At 48.1% G+C, this 17,182-nt stretch overlaps 6 protein-coding genes across 6 annotated transcripts; 2 read left to right on the top strand and 4 right to left on the bottom strand.

Annotated features, from left to right (window-relative positions):
* Positions 1 to 226: 226 nt before the first annotated feature.
* On the bottom strand, positions 227 to 1,596 carry F5Y00DRAFT_253588 (UDP-glucose 4-epimerase; the record flags this gene model as incomplete). The annotated part of the gene is made up of 4 exons (XM_048010068.1): positions 227 to 630; positions 694 to 1,144; positions 1,198 to 1,432; positions 1,568 to 1,596. The coding sequence occupies 4 exons, from the start codon at positions 1,594 to 1,596 to the stop codon at positions 227 to 229; spliced, it is 1,119 nt and encodes a 372-aa protein (XP_047863932.1).
* Positions 1,597 to 3,486: 1,890 nt separating this feature from the next.
* Positions 3,487 to 7,010, top strand: F5Y00DRAFT_96552 (uncharacterized protein). Its single transcript, XM_048014383.1, has one exon. It carries the CDS (start codon positions 3,525 to 3,527, stop codon positions 6,696 to 6,698), a length of 3,174 nt encoding a protein of 1,057 aa, XP_047863931.1. The 5' UTR covers positions 3,487 to 3,524; the 3' UTR covers positions 6,699 to 7,010.
* Positions 7,011 to 7,403: 393 nt separating this feature from the next.
* Positions 7,404 to 9,236, bottom strand: F5Y00DRAFT_239571 (adenine nucleotide alpha hydrolases-like protein). Its single transcript, XM_048008100.1, has 3 exons — positions 8,694 to 9,236; positions 8,100 to 8,556; positions 7,404 to 7,973 (listed from the first exon to the last, which is right to left on the bottom strand). The coding sequence occupies exons 1-3, from the start codon at positions 8,897 to 8,899 to the stop codon at positions 7,773 to 7,775; spliced, it is 864 nt and encodes a 287-aa protein (XP_047863930.1). The 5' UTR covers positions 8,900 to 9,236; the 3' UTR covers positions 7,404 to 7,772.
* Positions 9,237 to 9,450: 214 nt separating this feature from the next.
* F5Y00DRAFT_239569 (DEAD-domain-containing protein) lies at positions 9,451 to 12,088 on the bottom strand. Its single transcript, XM_048008099.1, has 2 exons — positions 11,880 to 12,088; positions 9,451 to 11,805 (listed from the first exon to the last, which is right to left on the bottom strand). Exons 1-2 carry the CDS (start codon positions 12,006 to 12,008, stop codon positions 9,514 to 9,516), a joined length of 2,421 nt encoding a protein of 806 aa, XP_047863929.1. The 5' UTR covers positions 12,009 to 12,088; the 3' UTR covers positions 9,451 to 9,513.
* Positions 12,089 to 12,241: 153 nt separating this feature from the next.
* F5Y00DRAFT_96506 (putative GMC oxidoreductase) lies at positions 12,242 to 14,307 on the bottom strand. The gene is made up of 2 exons (XM_048014382.1): positions 13,937 to 14,307; positions 12,242 to 13,882 (listed from the first exon to the last, which is right to left on the bottom strand). The coding sequence occupies exons 1-2, from the start codon at positions 14,178 to 14,180 to the stop codon at positions 12,465 to 12,467; spliced, it is 1,662 nt and encodes a 553-aa protein (XP_047863928.1). The 5' UTR covers positions 14,181 to 14,307; the 3' UTR covers positions 12,242 to 12,464.
* An 811-nt stretch (positions 14,308 to 15,118) lies between these two features.
* F5Y00DRAFT_96502 (aldehyde dehydrogenase) lies at positions 15,119 to 17,142 on the top strand. The gene has a single exon (XM_048014381.1). It carries the CDS (start codon positions 15,395 to 15,397, stop codon positions 16,895 to 16,897), a length of 1,503 nt encoding a protein of 500 aa, XP_047863927.1. The 5' UTR covers positions 15,119 to 15,394; the 3' UTR covers positions 16,898 to 17,142.
* Positions 17,143 to 17,182: the final 40 nt, after the last annotated feature.

Here is a 17,182-nt window from a genome sequence, read left to right as displayed (position 1 = left end):
CTGAATACTAACGTATACTTCCATCACTATCTCAACTCATTTAACATTATTCACCTAACCTGTCAGCCTGTCAACGGGAGGCGGTTCGCGTTTCGGTATCAAGGCGGAGCCTTCGTCTATTCTATAGGTAAACGTGCAAGGATTAAATTGCATTGCCCAGTCAAATTAAGTTGCTAATCAACTCTCACCAATAATGCGACTCGGCGTAGTTATCTGCTCATGCATCTCAAGAGGCCTTGCCCTTGACGCCGGCCAGCAGCTCGGCTGGAGGCTCCTGTCGGTATCCCTTCGGGTTGTTCGACACCCATCTCCATAGATCCTCGCATGCCTTCTCCATAGTGAGCTCTGTCTTCCATTGTAGTTCTTGGTTCGCTCGCGTTGGGTTGGCAGTAAGATCTAGCACATCGCCCTGTCTTCGTGGCACTACCTCGTATGGCAGGTCGCGGCCGACAACCTTGCTGAATGCTTTGATGATCTCGAAAACGGTGCTACCTCTGCCAGAACCCAAGTTCCATGCCTTGACGCCGGGCTTATGTTCACGAAGATAGTTTAGCGCAACTAGATGGCCCCTTGCAAGATCGACGACGTGGATGTAGTCGCGGATGGCAGTTCCGTCTCGGGATGGATAGTCTACGTAACATTTTTATTAGTGTCTTCCATATTATCAAAGTTTTGGGACCAAGCCTGACTTACCATCTCCGAAGACTAAAATTTTCGGTCGATCACCGGTCGCAACTTTACCCAGCAACGGCAATAGGTTATATGGTACGCCTTGAGGATCCTCACCCATAATACCGCTGGGGTGCGCACCGCACGGGTTGAAGTACCGCAGATTGGCGCCATTCCATTGCTCAAACGGCTTGTCGGCCTTCTTCAAGTTTTGGCGCTGCGCACCGATAAAGTCCTCGATTATGTTCTCGACGATGGCCTTGGTTCTTCCGTAAGTGTTTGTAGGCCCGATAGGGCAGTGCTCAGGGATGGGAATCATGTTTTCGAAACGAGTCGCGTCACCGTAGACTGTTGCTGAGGAGGAAAACACTATGTTGGTAACATCATGCTTCTTCATGGAACCTAAGAGGGAGATAGTACCACCAACGTTTACGCGGTAATACTCGAGAGGGATCTCGGCAGATTCGCCGACAGCCTGATTTGTAAGTCAGCGACATGGCATAGGCGATGGGGAGTCGGCGAGCTTGCCTTGAGCGCGGCAAAGTGAATGACGCTGTCGATTTGGGGATGAGCAGCGAAGACTTTGTCGAGCTCATCTTGTTCTGTAAGATCAACCTTGTAAAAAGTTGGTCTTTTGCCGGAAATGAGCTCGATGCGGTCGAGAGCAACCTCGGACGAATTATATAGGTTGTCTACGATGATAACCTCGTAACCATGCTCAAGCAGGGCAAGCGTGGTGAAGGATCCAATGTAGCCAGTGCCACTATGCGCGCATATTTATTAGTAGGAACATATAACTCGATTGACGACTTGTCTTTGTTCTGAGATGTAATAATTATAAAGGAGGGGCGCGAAGAGCGCGAAGAGGCATGCGAGTATCGAAATAAACTTCACTTACCCAGTAATTAGAACGGTTCCTACAGCCATCTTTAAATTTTGAAGAGACCAATTGACGGGATGGAAAGGATAGGGAATACGAACGGCGATACAAATCGAGGCTTATAGAGGGGCACCTGTTTATAGAGGGGGGGGAGGAGAGGATGTGCGATAGATATGCGATAGAGTCGCGACTTTTGGGGATGCGGCGGTCAACAGCGATCTCCATTTTAAAATCGGAATGAAATTGGAGGGGTTGCAGCTTGCCCCTCCGTCCGATAGATGTATTTACAGTAGATAAACCTTATTGGGACTGTAGAAGATGCAGTAGCGGGGTTGGAATTGCACAGTATGAAAACATTAGAGGACATGGGTTATTAACCATCAGTCAGTCGGTAGTCTGTTAGAAGTTATCACACAAACGGGTCAGATCAACACCATACATTGTGTCGCCATTAACATGGGTAATTTGACTGGTAATTTATTGATACCGCATAAGCTTTTTGTAATGACGATGCGTCGACGATCTATGAGCTCCTGGATAATTACCAGTAATATGAGATACGCTTATCACCAACAGTCGCATAGCATAAGCAAGGGTATAAACAGTTGATCTAATAAGAGAGTAGCTTCTAAAAATAAATTCTAATGCTATTATAATTAATGCAAGGGAAATCCAAACCGTTCGTCTACTATGTACATATATAGATCAGATGAAAAACCAAGGATCAATGATTGAACTACATATGTACACAGCTAAACTTAGAGGATTAGGTAGGTACATACCTAATGTACTTTAGGTAATTCACCCCACTTGCTCCATCCGGCCGGGAATGCTAAGTGGTACCTGTACCTAAGGTTAGCAGCTTAGGTAATATTCGAATATAGCCCGCCAAGAAATCGTGGCTTACGCGTTTATCGTTTATGTGTGGCGCCGTGAATTTTCATGGAAGCCCCGACTTTTCGCTCTCTCGCCTTGTAGGTACATTGTTAAATTGTTACCTAAATAGGTTTGTTCCTGTTCCATGTGCGCGGCGCGACGCGACCGGATGACTTCAAGCTTGGAATTCTACATGTACTTGGAATTCTGATACCCTAATCCCCCTTCCTAATTTATTCCCGATCTTGAAATCTACGATTAGTTATCAATTATGTCGTCTGCATTTTGACCAATTCGACAATTCCATTCCGATCGTTTCTTTGACGATTCTAAATGCACCATTAGATATACTACAAAGAGCAAAGGGCAAAGAAAAGCATTGTGCACCTCATGCTCAAAGCCGTCTACCCAAAAGCCGTCTTCGGAAACTTCATATCAAGTCTCTTCCCTGCTTAACAACTCCGGCCCGCAATCTTTATGCATCCAGTACTACACCTACAGAGTGTCGCCGGACCCGGTAGACTCCCGCCCTTGTGCGCTGTAGTAGCTCTAGTAACCCTAGTAGCCCTTAACAAAGCATAGTACTACTTTTGCGCCCGGACGCTTTCAGCTTCACATCATCGCGTGAGGTCTTAGGCATTGGGCAAGGTGGCTAGGACAACGGGAGAATGACCAGATCCAGATCCATTCATCTACATCTACCTCCATCAAAAAAAGGATTCATCAACATTACATTATCCCTTCATCTTTCATCGTGATCCCTCAGATCAACCAACCGTCTCGGCGATAGGCTAGTTGCGTATGATCTGTGAAGTGACTTAACCTATATTATAAATTCTGGGGTAGGGGTGAGCTTAGGTACGTTCTAGCAGCGCAATTTTCATCTCTGTCTTAATTGTTACCTCGCGAGTTCTTATCATTTCTCACGTGAAGAGGGCTGAGGCGGAGAATCATGTTATATTTCACATCGTCTCATTCAAGCCCGCTGCGTTGACTCCTTCGCACATAGAGTGTTACGCATTATTACAAGCCCTTCCTATACTTTGCTAACCTGGTCCTCTTTAGTATTCTCGCCGGGATCATTCCGGTTTAATTTATCATGTCTGGACGTAGCACTCGTGCGAGAAGTCGTGCTACTGGCACAAGCAGTACTCCTAACACCTCGCGCCAAAAGTTTTATTCTGAACCGCCACCAGCAGATCTTCCTAGTCTATATCCAGTTCATGATGGTTCATACGGCGTCAATACGCATATAAACCTCGACTCTGCAAAGAAGGGTCGGGGTAGAAAGACCAAACCCGGATTCGTTAATGAGGATGACGAAGATAAGCGCTTTACCAGACGGATAAATAGTAAAGACGGTAAGCGTTATACTATGGAGAACGATCTCAAAAGAATTGTCGGGGAAACGGTTGAGGAAGCCGAAAAAGACAACGGGATCGACGAGGGAACGAACAACGAAGGACATGAGCTAGGGGCAAGCATGGCTCTTGTGGATGATTCCTATCAATACGATCCAAAGCACGGGTTGAAACCACGCACTCAACGCGTCGATGATTACAAGGGTCCTAATGTTACTAAATTAGGCCGGATGTTCACGGCCAAGGGGAGGGACGGGCAGAAACCACCGTATGCTCCTATTCAGTATAGATCCCCTGATCCTGAAACTCTTATCCACAATGCACATCCATCGGCACCCTCTCCACCTGGAGGCTCTTTCTACGGAGTGCCAACAGGGCGAGGTGCCCCCTTTCCCTCTACATCATCATTTGTTGCTCCTGCACGCGCTCCTATACGTCTTGACTCGTCAAGGAGCTTCACTACCGAGAATGTATTGTATAGTGACGCAACGCTCACGACACCCTCAAGCAGAGACGGCCAGGTACCTGCGCCTGGATTTTCGGTAAACGAAACTAAGCCTATTCCTAGCGGGGGCGACAACTATACGAGCCAGAATACGGGGTATACAGTGATTCCGAATGGGAATAATCCCACGACCTCCGTCTATCCTCCCGCTAAAAATGATAACCCTACACCTTCGGGGCTGCAAGAACCTTCTAAAGAGCCAGGTCTGACCCCAGCTCAATGGCAGAGGGTGGAAAATCTCATCCGAGACATGCGAACGTCGCCACGGCACCCAAGTTTCGACACGGCTTCCGCCCCTACTTACACATTAGACCATCTGACGCCACGAGAAATCCGGGCGATAAGGGCCTTAATACAGGATATGGGTAACGATCAGGCAACGACGGCAAAAATCATGGCCGAGTTTAACAGAGTTGCCGAGCGCGCCGAGCGCGATCAACAGGCAAAAACGTTTACTGCCAAATCTAACGATGCAAACAATACCCACGATATACCTACCGTTAAAACTATTCCCGACGGAGATGCCTCCAATGCGGCCGATAAGGAAACTGTCACAAACGCTGATGAAAATAATAATTATCCAATTCCCGAGGAGATTTTTTCTCCGGCCCAACGAACGGAAGATTTGGATCCTCTCAGTAACGGGCTCGATGATGCGGCTGAATATGAAGAAGTAGCCAACGACGAACATGGTAATCAAGGGCATAATCCGAATTTTACCAACGAAGCCGTAGATGATTCATTCAGCGACTCGGGACTCGATTTTCGACAAACTCGCAAATCAGATTTCGATCGACACGAAAAGCATCGGAGACAACGACGTCACCCTCGGAAACGTCGCTCGTTGTTTAGCTGGACGACACTTGGAGGCCCGAATGCCTGGGCTAGTACGGTCTTCGTATTTCTAACCATCTTATTCTGGGCCTGGCTTCTATTAACTCTTATCGGTGGAGCCTCCACGCCATCACGAGACCACGTCTTTTCTGACACTGGTGCACGATGGCCTAGTTGGGATAGCATGAAGAATAGCTTTGGTAAGATTATATCTTCAAATGTCGACGGGGGCGGAAGTTCTATCGATTTCAAGTCGGGGGATACGCAAACAAAACTCGCCCATAACCTCACACCAAAAATCCCTGATCAAGTTTTCGTCGAGAAGGATGCAAAGGGTAAGTTTAAGATATCACAAGATTTCTGGCACGCTCTACGAGACTTGATTAGGGAAGATGATATCATTTTGACTTTGGAAAATGTCAAAAATGCGGCCCCTGAAATCTCGAACGCGCACTGGCTCGCGATAAAATCACGTTTAAGCAAGGACGGGTTCGGGTTACAAACTGGGCCAAATACTTCCTCGGGAGAGCATGCAGCACCAGGAACACCAGGTGATAAGGCATCACTCCTACGGTCCTGGGATATCTGGGTGAGTCAGAATGAGGAAGCATTGAAGAGAATGGTGGGTGGGGTTGCCGTCTCTAGGGAAGAATTCATGAAACTATTCCGAGGTGAAATTAAATCTTATCAACAAGAAATTCGCAAGGAGCTCGTAGCTCAGGATGCTCGGATCAAAGAGCTCGTGGATGCCGTGACCAAGCTTCGTAATTCGGCCATCAATACACATGGAGGTTTGACCGAAAGGGAAGTTAGGACCATCTGCGATGGGGCTATACGGAAAGCCATCGAGCACGCTAAACTCGACGCCTTGGCCAGCGGCCGTATACGCGGCCACGCGAATGATATGCTCTTAAACCAGGTCAACTTCTTCGGCATGGGCTCCGGCGCAGTTATTGATCCGCATACCAGCTCATCAATCTGGGAACCCCCCAGCGACTTCTTTCCCTTGAAATCTAAGAAGTGGTACCGACGCGACGGCTACATGCCCCAGCCCCAATCGTCTGCCGTAACCTACTGGAGCGAAGAAGGCGAATGCTTCTGCGCCGGGAAGACCGTCAGGGGGGTGCCACAGGTCGCTAATGCGATTGGAGTCATGACAAGCCGGACCGTCATCCCACAGCACCTAGTTGTAGAGCATATCCTGCCCGGTTCGACGCTAGACCCGGGCGCGATGCCCAAGGATATCGAGGTGTGGGCGTATATCGAAGAGGTAACGCTGCGTGACGAGGTACGCGCCTTCTCAGCGAGCCACATGCCCATTCCTCTCGCAGCCGAGGCCACCACGGGACCGGAGGGCTTCGTCAAGATTGGCCACTTCACGTACGAACAGAGGAACTACGGCGATGGCGTTCAGATCTTTAAGATGAGCAGCGAGCTTACGCGCATGCGCGCCGCTACCAGCCACATCATAGTCAAGGCGGTAACGAACTACGGCGCGGATCACACGTGCTTCTACCGCCTCAGACTTTACGGCGAGGTCGTGGAAGCGACATCGTGGGGGGTAAACCGTTAAGAATAAGGAGTCTGAGACGCCTATTTTGGTGTCAGCTGGTGGGGAAAGGAGGTAGCAACACAAGCACGATATAAGTGAAAGTGAACAAGACGGACACGCAGACACAATAGACGGGTTAAGTTAGCTTATCTAGCCAACGACCCAACAAGAAAGAAAGCTTAAGGAGTTTCGGTATCGATTCTTGGTATTTCGCACGAACGGCAGGGAGTCGGAGCGAAGAAGGGCTGACAATGGTCAAAGGGATTGATGTGATGATACCAAGCTGTAAATATATCATCTTTTGCTCAATTTTAGCTTTTATTTTTCTCTTGATGTTTTCTCTTATCGATCATAAAAACGTGCATGCACATTTTGATACTTTAATTAAACGAATGCTATCAACAGGTAGCTGTCTTAGTCCATTCGAATCCACATAATTGCTTTAAATTGCATCTCCCTTGAAGGCGGCGGCTTTCTCCAAGTACGGCATGTTATTTATGACAGAAAGGGGTGTTGAAAAGAGGTAATAGTAAGCCTTTGAATACTAATTCCGCACGTAAGATCGTTCAATATTGGACGTTTTCCATTTTATCCCGACAAACCTCTCATACATAATCAGCATCCCGTCTTATATCGCCCGTAACTAATAGGCCTCTCTATCCCCTACGCCTACTAGACTGTTAGCACATAAAACCCATCTATTACGTTTAAGTCAACCAAATCTCATAAAGAGCGCATATGCCTATCTATTGCTTCTTCCAGTAACTCTAGAGAAAGTAAGAGGAGATAAATATCTATGAGGAAACTAAATAAGTACCTAAGGTAAGTAAGTAAGTAACCAATCCTCTCTTTATCTAACCAACCCGTCCGCGCTGCTCGAATCCTCAAGCTTTCCTGCCTCCGCGTGGGAGTACCTACATATGTATGTATAGATATAGACCTATGTAGAATGCTGTCCTGAATCCGCCAACCTAATGTTTGTCATCGCCAGGATTTCGTGTGGGCTATCCGCTGTTTTAAATTGTAAACCATACAAGCGACAGTCATTCCGATGTTTGCTTTGGTACTTATTTTCCTTGTAAAAACATGACAACGCTATCGATCCCTACCTAGCCTTTCTTCTCTATCTTCCGTTAACTCATAGGCCGGCCGGAAGTGTTCCCCGTCTACCTTGCTGCTGGACCCTTTCCCGTCCTCCTTTAGCGCCGGATTCGGGTGCGTATCGTCTATGCCGCCTAACGAAGTATATCCCATATCGTAAAGTGGGCAGTATGGAATATCCAGAGCTCGTATAAACTAATCCCTCGTTTTAGTATTTGTCTATAAGCTAACTGATTTACTGTCTTATTCCGATTTAAACATTACCTAAGGAAACTGCCGAATGGAAAGAGGAACTGATGGGAAATGAAGGGAGGAACTTACGCCCCAAACCTCGCGATAATGCCAATCGATGACGGGATGTATGCGCATGAAGCGAGGCCAATCGGCATCTGTTTCATCGAAGAAAGTCAGGTCTGCGCCGTGTGGATCGGTCCTCCTCGTTCCGACAAACACGGCTTTGACCTCAGGGCGGTCGCGCAGGTATTCAGTCAAAGCAGGCTTCATTGGCTGGTTCGACGTCGTGAGATCGAGGTGGTAAACTGACGAGGTCGTTGTGACGAATTCATCTACCTCAGCAAAGGGGAGAGGCGGCCGGATGTAAAGGGCTTGTAGTCGGCGCGGGAACGACAGAGGCGAGGAAGATTCGGGTTGGGCGACTGCCGAGGATTGTGACGAGGATGGTTGTAATGAAACGGATGAGGGAAGAGAGGCGAGAATTAGTATTAATAGGACAAGGCAGTCTTTCCCGCCGTTATAAGATAGAGATAGCTCTTCGGGTCTATCGTATGGCAGTCAGCTCGGGAAAATTGGACTTGGAAACGGAAGGGAAAGAAAAGCAAAGCAAAGCAAAGCAAAGGAAAGGAAAGAAGATTAAACAAAAAAAAAGAAAAAAAAAGGAAAAGGGGGATTGTGCACCTATATCGCCGTAGCGCCTCGTCTATAACACCTCTTGCGATAATTATTTGATTCTTCACGGAATTGAGTATATCATCCTCTGTGGGTGTATCGAGAAAGCTGTCCACCTTAGCCTTGAGCCCGTGGCATAGAATCTCTAGTTCATTCGACGTCGTGCCGTTCGTACGGGGATGGGACGGAGCCGACCCGTTCTCAAGCGTCGACATATCCGTCTCAGTATACTCCGGCTGTCTACTATTCTATTATTTCTAATTTGACCGTTTGTAGAATTAGATGTCCTCGAGGCTGAGAACGGCAGGGGTTGTTGTTGTTCATGGAATATCGCTTGCCATGCCACGCCTTAGGAACCTTAGGGGAAGGTCGTCTTTCTCATATCGGACCGAGACGACGGGGACACAAACAAGCTATGGTCTGACGAGATTATATGAGTAAGAGTAGAGTACTATGTAAATGTGGAACCTCGTTGTCGCGGCTGACGAGAGCTGGGGGTTGAGAGAGTTGGATGATTGAATGCGACGTTCCTTACAGTAAGACGACTTGACAATTTTATGGGTCAAGGCAGCTAAGCATGGAGGGAAGGGGCATGGAGGGGTCGCGGGGTAGTACATATACCTTAGGTTAGGTGCCTAAGGTACATACCTTATGTAGTTCAATTGACTTATCGATAATCACATACATCTCCTGCTACATGTAGCTTGTGATATCCTTAAAACCTTGGACACCGCTAGAAATAATTAATCTAACCCAAACAATTTCATAGAACTGTAACCGCATCGTCCTATTTAATATATTAATATTTATATACCTCCTCCTAAATACATTAATCTTCGAGCAGTCCTGCAGCCAACGCCTCGTAATCCTCCAGGGTATCTGGTGCTTCGCCAACTTCGATAACTTTCCCTTTGCCCTTTCTACTCTTGGCCTTCTGTCTCTCGTCCTCTGAGTCGTCTTGGAACCACTTCTTCGCTTTCTTCTTTGGACGCCTCTCTTCGGGCGCTTCGCTACCGCTGCTTTCCCCTTCCCCTTCCCCTGCCATCGGTAGAGATGACATAAGAGCGAGGGGATCTTCTCCGTCATTGCCACCCGAGAGTCTGGGCATGCCACCCATCGCCTCATCATTTTCCATTGCTTCCCGAGCTTTCCGTTTCTCTTTCTTCTCCCGCCGCCTGTCCTTGGCGAGCTGCTTATCGCTGATATCCGCTTCCTTGACCTTAATCGCTTCACTCTCCACAAATTTCTGTCGCTGAGCCTCTGCAGATCCGTCTTGTATAAAGTCTTCTTCGCCTTTGATTCTGTACGGATGATGTGCCATCCCCTCATCGTCAAATACCACCTTATCTCCCTTGCCCTTGAATTTGAGCATCTTTTTCTTAGACTTGAGCATCTTTTCCCTACGTTTAGAATCTACCACGAATGGCTCTTCGCCGCCAAGACCTGTGATGACCTTCTTTCCGGGAGCCAGTCCATTGCCCTCCTCAGCCTCGTCTAAATCGTTTCCTTCCAGTACTCGCTTTACGGAAAGGAAATCTTGACCGTCGTCGTCGTCATCGCTCGCCGCTTGCTCCTCGTCGCCAATCATTTTATTGTAGTGACTTGTTAACACGTCTTGGTTCGTCCTCTCAAACATGCGGTCGTACTTCGTCCGGATTTCGCCCTTCTTTCGCTTTTTCTTGTCATCGTCGAGTTCGGATTCTGAGTCGCTAGACAACCCAGCACGAGGTGCATTCTTCAACTTCTTCACATCTTCACCCTTCTGGAATCTGATTTGCGGCGCACCGGGCAATCCCAAGCTGGCAGCATACGCATCCAAATCCAGTTTTTTCAGATTGAAGATTTCCTTGTCTCTCTGTAGGTGAACGGAACGGGTGTAACTGATAAAGGCTTTTTGCCCAAGGTACTTTAGATCCGGGTTCTTGAAACACATATCCTGGATCTGGTTCTTGATGCTCTGCTTCTTCTTATCCCGTACATTAACTTTCTGTATCGGCACTTTCCTCTGCTCTAATCGCTTGAGCATGCCTTTCTCCTCGCTCGGGTCTAAAAATAGTACCGCCTTTCCATCTCTTTCGTAACGCGCAGTTCGCCCAACTCGATGAATGTAGGTGTCAGTATCTTCAGGACAGTCCATCTGTACTACCCAATCAACAGCGGGGAAATCCACACCACGTGCAACCACGTCCGTAGCAAAGAGGCAGGAATATTTAGCCGCGGAAAATCTCGACGTAATCTCGAGCCGCGCCACCTGCTTTTGCCTTCCATGTAAATGTAGCAGCGGGATACCAGGTTGTAAATGGCGAAAACTCTCATATACGAAACGAACTTGCTTTCCTGACGACAGGAATACAATCATCTTACTCTTGAGGTTCGCTTTTATAAAGCCATATAAAGTTTCCATCTTTTCTGCTAAGGGCGTGATAAGGTAGTGTTGTGTTAGTGTCGTAGGGGTTGCGGCAGCAGCAGCTTCGTGAACGGCTACGTATTCGGGATCCTTTAAGCTTAGTCTTGCCAAGTCCGAGACCTTTTTGCTTTGCGTAGCGCTGAACAACATCGTCTGCCGCGACTTGGGAAGATGCTCTACAAGTGCATCCACAGCAGATTGAAACCCCATATCCATTATTCGATCGGCCTCATCTAAGACTAGTATCTGTAGATTGTCGACATCGAATCCGGCCGTCTGATCCAGATGTTGTAACATACGACCCGGGGTGCAAACTAGAATGTTCATCCTCCCCAACCTTTCAGCTTCTTCGCGTAGACTTTTGCCTCCGATGACCAAACCGGCAGAGAAGGTATGGTATCTCCCAATCTTACGTAGCACCTCAAAAATCTGCACGGCAAGCTCGCGCGTAGGAGAGATAATAAGAGCTCCTAGTCCGTCGTACTCGGTCCATTGCGCGCGGTAAAGCTTCTCGAGGACGGGAACTAGGAAAGCAAGAGTCTTGCCGGAACCGGTCTTCGCGGCGCCGAGAATATCGCGACCCTTTAAGCCGAGGGGAATCGCTCGGGCCTGGACATCGGTTAAGTTTTGGAAGTGTGACGCTTCGAGACCAGAAGCAGTGGGTTTCGAAAGTGGCAGCGTTGAGAACTTAGACGTGTCGTCAGACTTCAGGTCCTAAAAAGGAAAAAGAAAAAGATTCTGTCAGCTCTATTCTTCGAAACGACATTTCAAGTAAGAGTATCGCTTACAAGCTCGTCTACGGCATTTTGTAGTTTTTGGACATCTTCCTGATCCCTTTTCCTCTTTAGCGACTTTGTATTTTCTTTGTGTAGTTGCTGCTTTTTCGGCGCACGATTCCCAGCACGAACTGCAGGCATTGCGATTTTTAATTACCGATGACTTATAACAAAAATATGAATTTGAACTTGATGCACCTTGTAAATCTCAGAAGAAAAAAAATGGACTTGGCGGGGATTCTGCCCAAGCTACATATTCCGTACGGTTTAGCGCGTTTTGATCCACTGACCGCGCTATCTCTTGACCGCCTTTCAGCCACAGAGGCTTTACCTACCTAGGTGCCTGTAACCATCGCTGTAACCATCGCTGTAACCATCATGTCAAATCAAATTTCGGGAGATCTTGGAAATTATTAAGAGCAACTTCTTCTCTTAACCTTCTTAAGCATCTATATTTTCTTACAACGGTCTTTCTAACCCGGCTCAAAAATCATCAGTTTCTAGATGTTTTAATTACATGCCCAACCTCAGCAACAATTCAATACAGCTTCCATAACGCTGGAATCCCGTCTTATATAAATCAACATTTATATCCGATCATAGCTTAGCCTTCTCCTTTTCGGATTCAGCTTCTTCGGCAATCAGTTCAGCAGCTCTCTCGGCAACACCCAATACTGTTAACATAGGATTGATAGTAGGAATAGTTGGGAATATTCCAGCATCGACAATGCGCAGCTTCTTCAGTCCTTTGACCTTTAGCTTCTCGTTAACAACAGCCATCTCGTCTTTCGTTGTGTCTCCCATCCTGGTTGTTCCGCAGGGATGGTAAACCGTGTGCGCTGCTTTACGCGCGTAGTGGCTAAGATCCTCATCTGACTGAACCTTCGGCCCAGGTGCAATCTCCTTTTTGATCCAGTCTTTGAACGGTGCTTGCTCTGCTACCTTGCGTGCTGCTCGCATGCCGTATACCAAAGTAGCCGCATCGTAGCCTTCCGGGTCTGTGAAATATCGGAAATCAAGCGACGGTTTAACCTTGGGATCCGCCGATGTAAGATATAGTCGACCTCGGGAGCGCGGCCGCGGGATATTCGGCGTCATGCAGAAAGCATAGCCGTCTGGGATATCAGGATATCCCAATCGGAGGGTGTTGAGTGTGAATGGGATCTGGTAGCAATGCATCATGACATCCGCAATATCTCCATCGGAAAGACCCTGTGGATTGGCAGCTGACTTCTTAGCTCCGGCACCAGGTGCTTCGCGACGCAAGAAGATTCCCGCGTCGGAATCCATCGTTGTCTGGTTTTGCGGCACGGGTTTCTTCAATTCCCACATGATAATACTTTCGGGGTGATCCTGAAGGTTCTCACCGACTCCTGGAATATCGCGGACGACGGGGATATTAAGATCTGACAGTTGCTTCTTAGGCCCAAGACCTGATAACAACATAAGGCGAGGGGTATCTACAGCCCCTGCGCTCAATATCGTCTCGGCCTTCGCCTTGATAATACGTGAGGAGCCATCTTTCAACGTCAGAGCTACTCCACTAACAGCATCTCCGCTAACGTTGATTTTCGACACCCACGCATGTGTCAGGATCGTCAGATTTGGCCGCTTCTCTTCGCCCCTAAGGATGGGATGGATATATGCGACGGAAGCGCTGGATCGTCTTCCGTCGTCCGGATTGTAGCTTACTGAAAAGAATCCAACGCTAGGTTTTAAGGAACCAGTTTGCGAAATTTGCTTATTGAAGTCATCAACGACGGGAATATTCAGGGCAGAGCTGCACGAATCAACCCAATCCTGACACAATTGGTTGCGGTGTCTCGCATGAACTGGTTGAATAGTATTCTTCAGTCTATCCAACGCTTTCATGAACATGGGAAAAGTCCAGCCCCGTGCTCCCAATGACTGCCAGATATCCAGGTCATACTGAAACGGTCTGAAAGAGATCAAGGTATTATGCGAAGAGCAGCCTCCCAAAACCTTGGCTCGCGAATGTCTAATATAAGAATTGCCTATAAGTTACGGTAAGATAAGAGACCAGTTTAATTTAGAGTACAAGAACTTACCCATAGGCTGCTCGGTAGTGCCGTAATCATAGTCGAGCTCACCACCCAGCAGCTTTAGCCATTGCTTAAGGTCGAGCACGCGATCATCCATAAAATCACTAGGGCCAGCCTCAATGAGAAGGATGCTTTTGTGCGGTAGATACTCCGCCAGCCTTGCCGCAACGACGCAGCCCGCGGTACCCCCACCAACAACTACATAATCATACTTGTCGGAATCCGATACTGGGAGCTGCGTAGTGGTCATCTTGGGGGGGTTTTTTTTTCTTGTGGCTTTTTCCCCGTAAACGTTTCTTTTTACTTGGAACGACTTGGAACAACTGGAGATCAACTAAAACACGTATCTTTAGCTGCAGATCCTGTGATATTACAAGTCAGCGAGACAGCACCTTGCCATGTGGCAGTCAGGGTCTATTAATCTTTCAGACCCCTCGGCGAATTCCATAACAAAGTTGCCAAGGCGGTTCGGGACTCGGTCAAGCGCTGTACAAATTTCGAGATATGGACCCTGACAAGCTTGATCCTTCACAATCGACCCCACTAGTATTGCTAGTCCACGGTTACATGAGTTGTATACGTGCAGCAAAAAATCTTATGTGCAGAGCGGTGAATGCGCTAAATGGCCTGACTTATCTGACTCGTCCGAATCGTGGCCGGGCTGCCGGGCAAAGAACACATACGCTATGGAGGAGTACAAAACGGAACAAGCAGAACAAGGTCGATCTGGTGGTTTGGGCTATCCTAAGTTGGGTAAAGATAGTCCTCTTAGTCTCGCCAACCCACCAACTTTACTTGGCTAACAACCAACTTACATACCTTAAGAAGTTAACCTACCCGCGCTCGAACGTTTACTTGCCACCCCTCGATTCTTATCTCGAGTCTACATATCAAAGGCGCAATCTACGCTAGATACGAAAACAGCCGAGATCCAGCTGAGACTTGTGATTCAACGAGTCGGGGCTATCTAGTGCATAGGGAACTAAGGTCTAATACATAGTAAACCTTCTACCGTCACGAGGCGTCAGCTTCGAACAAACTGGCGGAGCCTCGCTCGGGAGCCGCAAATTGCCAACACTGCCCAATACCCGCCAACACCGTGTTTTCCATCTCCACTTGATGACGTGAATTTTACCCGGAGCCGACCCAATAAATATCCACGTCCGAAGTTCGTGTTTCAAGTCCTACATAGTTACACCGATAGCTTCGTATCTACGCACCGAATTTACTTTAGTTTATATTCTAGCAATATCTTATATCAAGGGGTTCCCTGTTGATATCCAAGATAGAAACACACCCTACTCCCGGGCCTTAATCAAGCCCTCGATCACTACCAGCCACTCATATCAAGCCTCACATTTTACTCGTAGGAGAGAAGACGACTTACTAACCACCTAAAGATTCAACCGGAATTACAAATTCACTGCTGTTTCTTATCAAGTCAGTCGCGTGTCTATATATATCATGGAGTTCAGGGATTTAGACCGACACGCATTTTACGCGGGACACCCGCGGCCTTTAGCACCATCCTCGGGCAGTTTTGAGTCTATCGACCCTTCAACCGGGAAGGCCGTCTGCAAGATACATAGCTCTTCACCAAAATCTGTTGATGCCGCAATCCAATCGGCCCAAGAAGCATTTCCTTCCTGGTCTCGCACTCCCGCCGTAGAAAGGGCACGTATTCTACACCAAGCTGTCGCTCTTCTGCGTGAGTACAACGATGCTCTCGCGCGTGTCGAGACCATCGACACCGGGAAGCCTTTCTCGGAAACTTCAACAGTGGATATCACCACGGGGGCGGACGTTCTCGAGTATTACGCAAGCTTAGTAGCCAGCGGTGGATTAAATGGCGAATCCTTCCGCCTTCGGCCGTCGGCTATGGTATACACGTCCAAAGAACCTCTAGGCGTTTGCGCCGGCATCGGGGCCTGGAACTACCCAATCCAAATCGCACTCTGGAAGTCTGCGCCTTGTTTGGCTGCGGGAAATTGCATGGTTTACAAACCGAGCGAGTACACGCCATTACACGCCGAATACCTAGCTGATCTCTATCGTAAGGCTGGTCTTCCGGACGGCGTTTTCAACGTCGTATATGGCAGCGGCGACGTCGGGTCCTATCTGACGAGACACCCTGCCATCGCGAAGGTTAGTTTCACTGGACAGGTCAGCACCGGGATGAAGGTAGCCGGCGCTGCTGCCGGGGGGATGAAGTACGTGACCATGGAGCTGGGTGGCAAGAGCCCGTTAGTTATTCTCCCAGACGCGGCGGTGGACCAAGCCGTAGATGTAGCCATGATGGCAAATTTTTTCAGTACCGGCCAAGTCTGTACGAACGGCACGCGGGTATTTGTTCCGAATTCGATAAAAAAATCGTTTGAGCGCACCTTGCTCGAGAAGATACAATTCGTCCGAGCAGGCGACCTTTTTAATCCGACAACCAACTTCGGACCTCTTAGTAGCAAGATCCATTACGACAAAGTGGTTCGATACATACGCCAGGGCATCGAGCAAGATAAGGCGACGTTACTAAGCGGCGGGTTAGAGCAGCCAGCCAACATACCTCCCGAATTAAAAGAGGGCTACTGGGTCCAACCGACAGTATTTACAGACTGCACTGATGAGATGACCATCGTGAAGGAAGAGATCTTTGGGCCTGTGATGACAATCCTGGCGTACGACACAGTCGATGAGGCGGTCCAGCGCGCCAACGCAACAGATCTGGGACTTGCGGCCGGCGTGGTGGGTCGCGATATCGACCTATGCCACAGTGTTATCTCGAAACTCGAGGCTGGTATTACTTGGATAAATACTTGGGGCGAGAGTCCTGCCGAGATGGCAGTTGGCGGCTGGAAGCTAAGCGGCATCGGAGTCGAAAACGGGAAGAGAGGACTCGAGGCGTGGGTTAGGAATAAGAGCACATTGGTCGAGATGGGCGGGAGCGTGCCGACTTCGTTCTCGAAACTGTAAGCATCGAATGATGAAATGGGTTATGCGTGAAATGTGAAAATACGAGCGGAGACAGGGCGGTTAACATTGATTATTCGGGATTGGAAGTAAATAGGGGTTATGAGGGACATTTTGAAAAGGAGACATTTATTCATTACGTGGTATTCTTGTACATATCAACCAGTTCTTATTGCTACCACCAGGCCAAAGCTTAATGAAAAGCACAATGAGCCGTCTTCTCAGATATTATTGAACATAAAAAAGGGCTGATCACTTACAACTGGGTTCAAAGCTCAGTTAAAGAAA

This window comes from Daldinia vernicosa (genome assembly GCF_022497035.1).
Source record: "Daldinia vernicosa strain CBS 139.73 unplaced genomic scaffold F5Y00scaffold_29, whole genome shotgun sequence".
Lineage (NCBI taxonomy): Eukaryota > Fungi > Ascomycota > Sordariomycetes > Xylariales > Hypoxylaceae > Daldinia > Daldinia vernicosa.
The sequence above is the reverse complement of the archived record's forward strand: the minus strand, read 5'-3'. Positions and strand labels throughout refer to the sequence as shown.

Excerpts from the sequence above, each read along its gene's own strand:
- F5Y00DRAFT_96552 (XM_048014383.1), top strand. The coding sequence starts at position 3,525 with ATGTCTGGACGTAGCACTCGTGCGAGAAGTCGTGCTACTGGCACAAGC.
- F5Y00DRAFT_239571 (XM_048008100.1), bottom strand. The coding sequence starts at position 8,899 with ATGTCGACGCTTGAGAACGGGTCGGCTCCGTCCCATCCCCGTACGAAC. Across the intron at positions 8,557-8,693 it reads GAGGCGCTACGGCGATATAG|ACCCGAAGAGCTATCTCTAT; the intron begins GTGCACAATCCC and ends GCCATACGATAG. Across the intron at positions 7,974-8,099 it reads ATTATCGCGAGGTTTGGGGC|TTTATACGAGCTCTGGATAT; the intron begins GTAAGTTCCTCC and ends ACGAGGGATTAG.
- F5Y00DRAFT_239569 (XM_048008099.1), bottom strand. The coding sequence starts at position 12,008 with ATGCCTGCAGTTCGTGCTGGGAATCGTGCGCCGAAAAAGCAGCAACTA. Across the intron at positions 11,806-11,879 it reads AAAATGCCGTAGACGAGCTT|GACCTGAAGTCTGACGACAC; the intron begins GTAAGCGATACT and ends TTTCCTTTTTAG.
- F5Y00DRAFT_96506 (XM_048014382.1), bottom strand. The coding sequence starts at position 14,180 with ATGACCACTACGCAGCTCCCAGTATCGGATTCCGACAAGTATGATTAT. Across the intron at positions 13,883-13,936 it reads CACTACCGAGCAGCCTATGG|GCAATTCTTATATTAGACAT; the intron begins GTAAGTTCTTGT and ends CGTAACTTATAG.
- F5Y00DRAFT_96502 (XM_048014381.1), top strand. The coding sequence starts at position 15,395 with ATGGAGTTCAGGGATTTAGACCGACACGCATTTTACGCGGGACACCCG.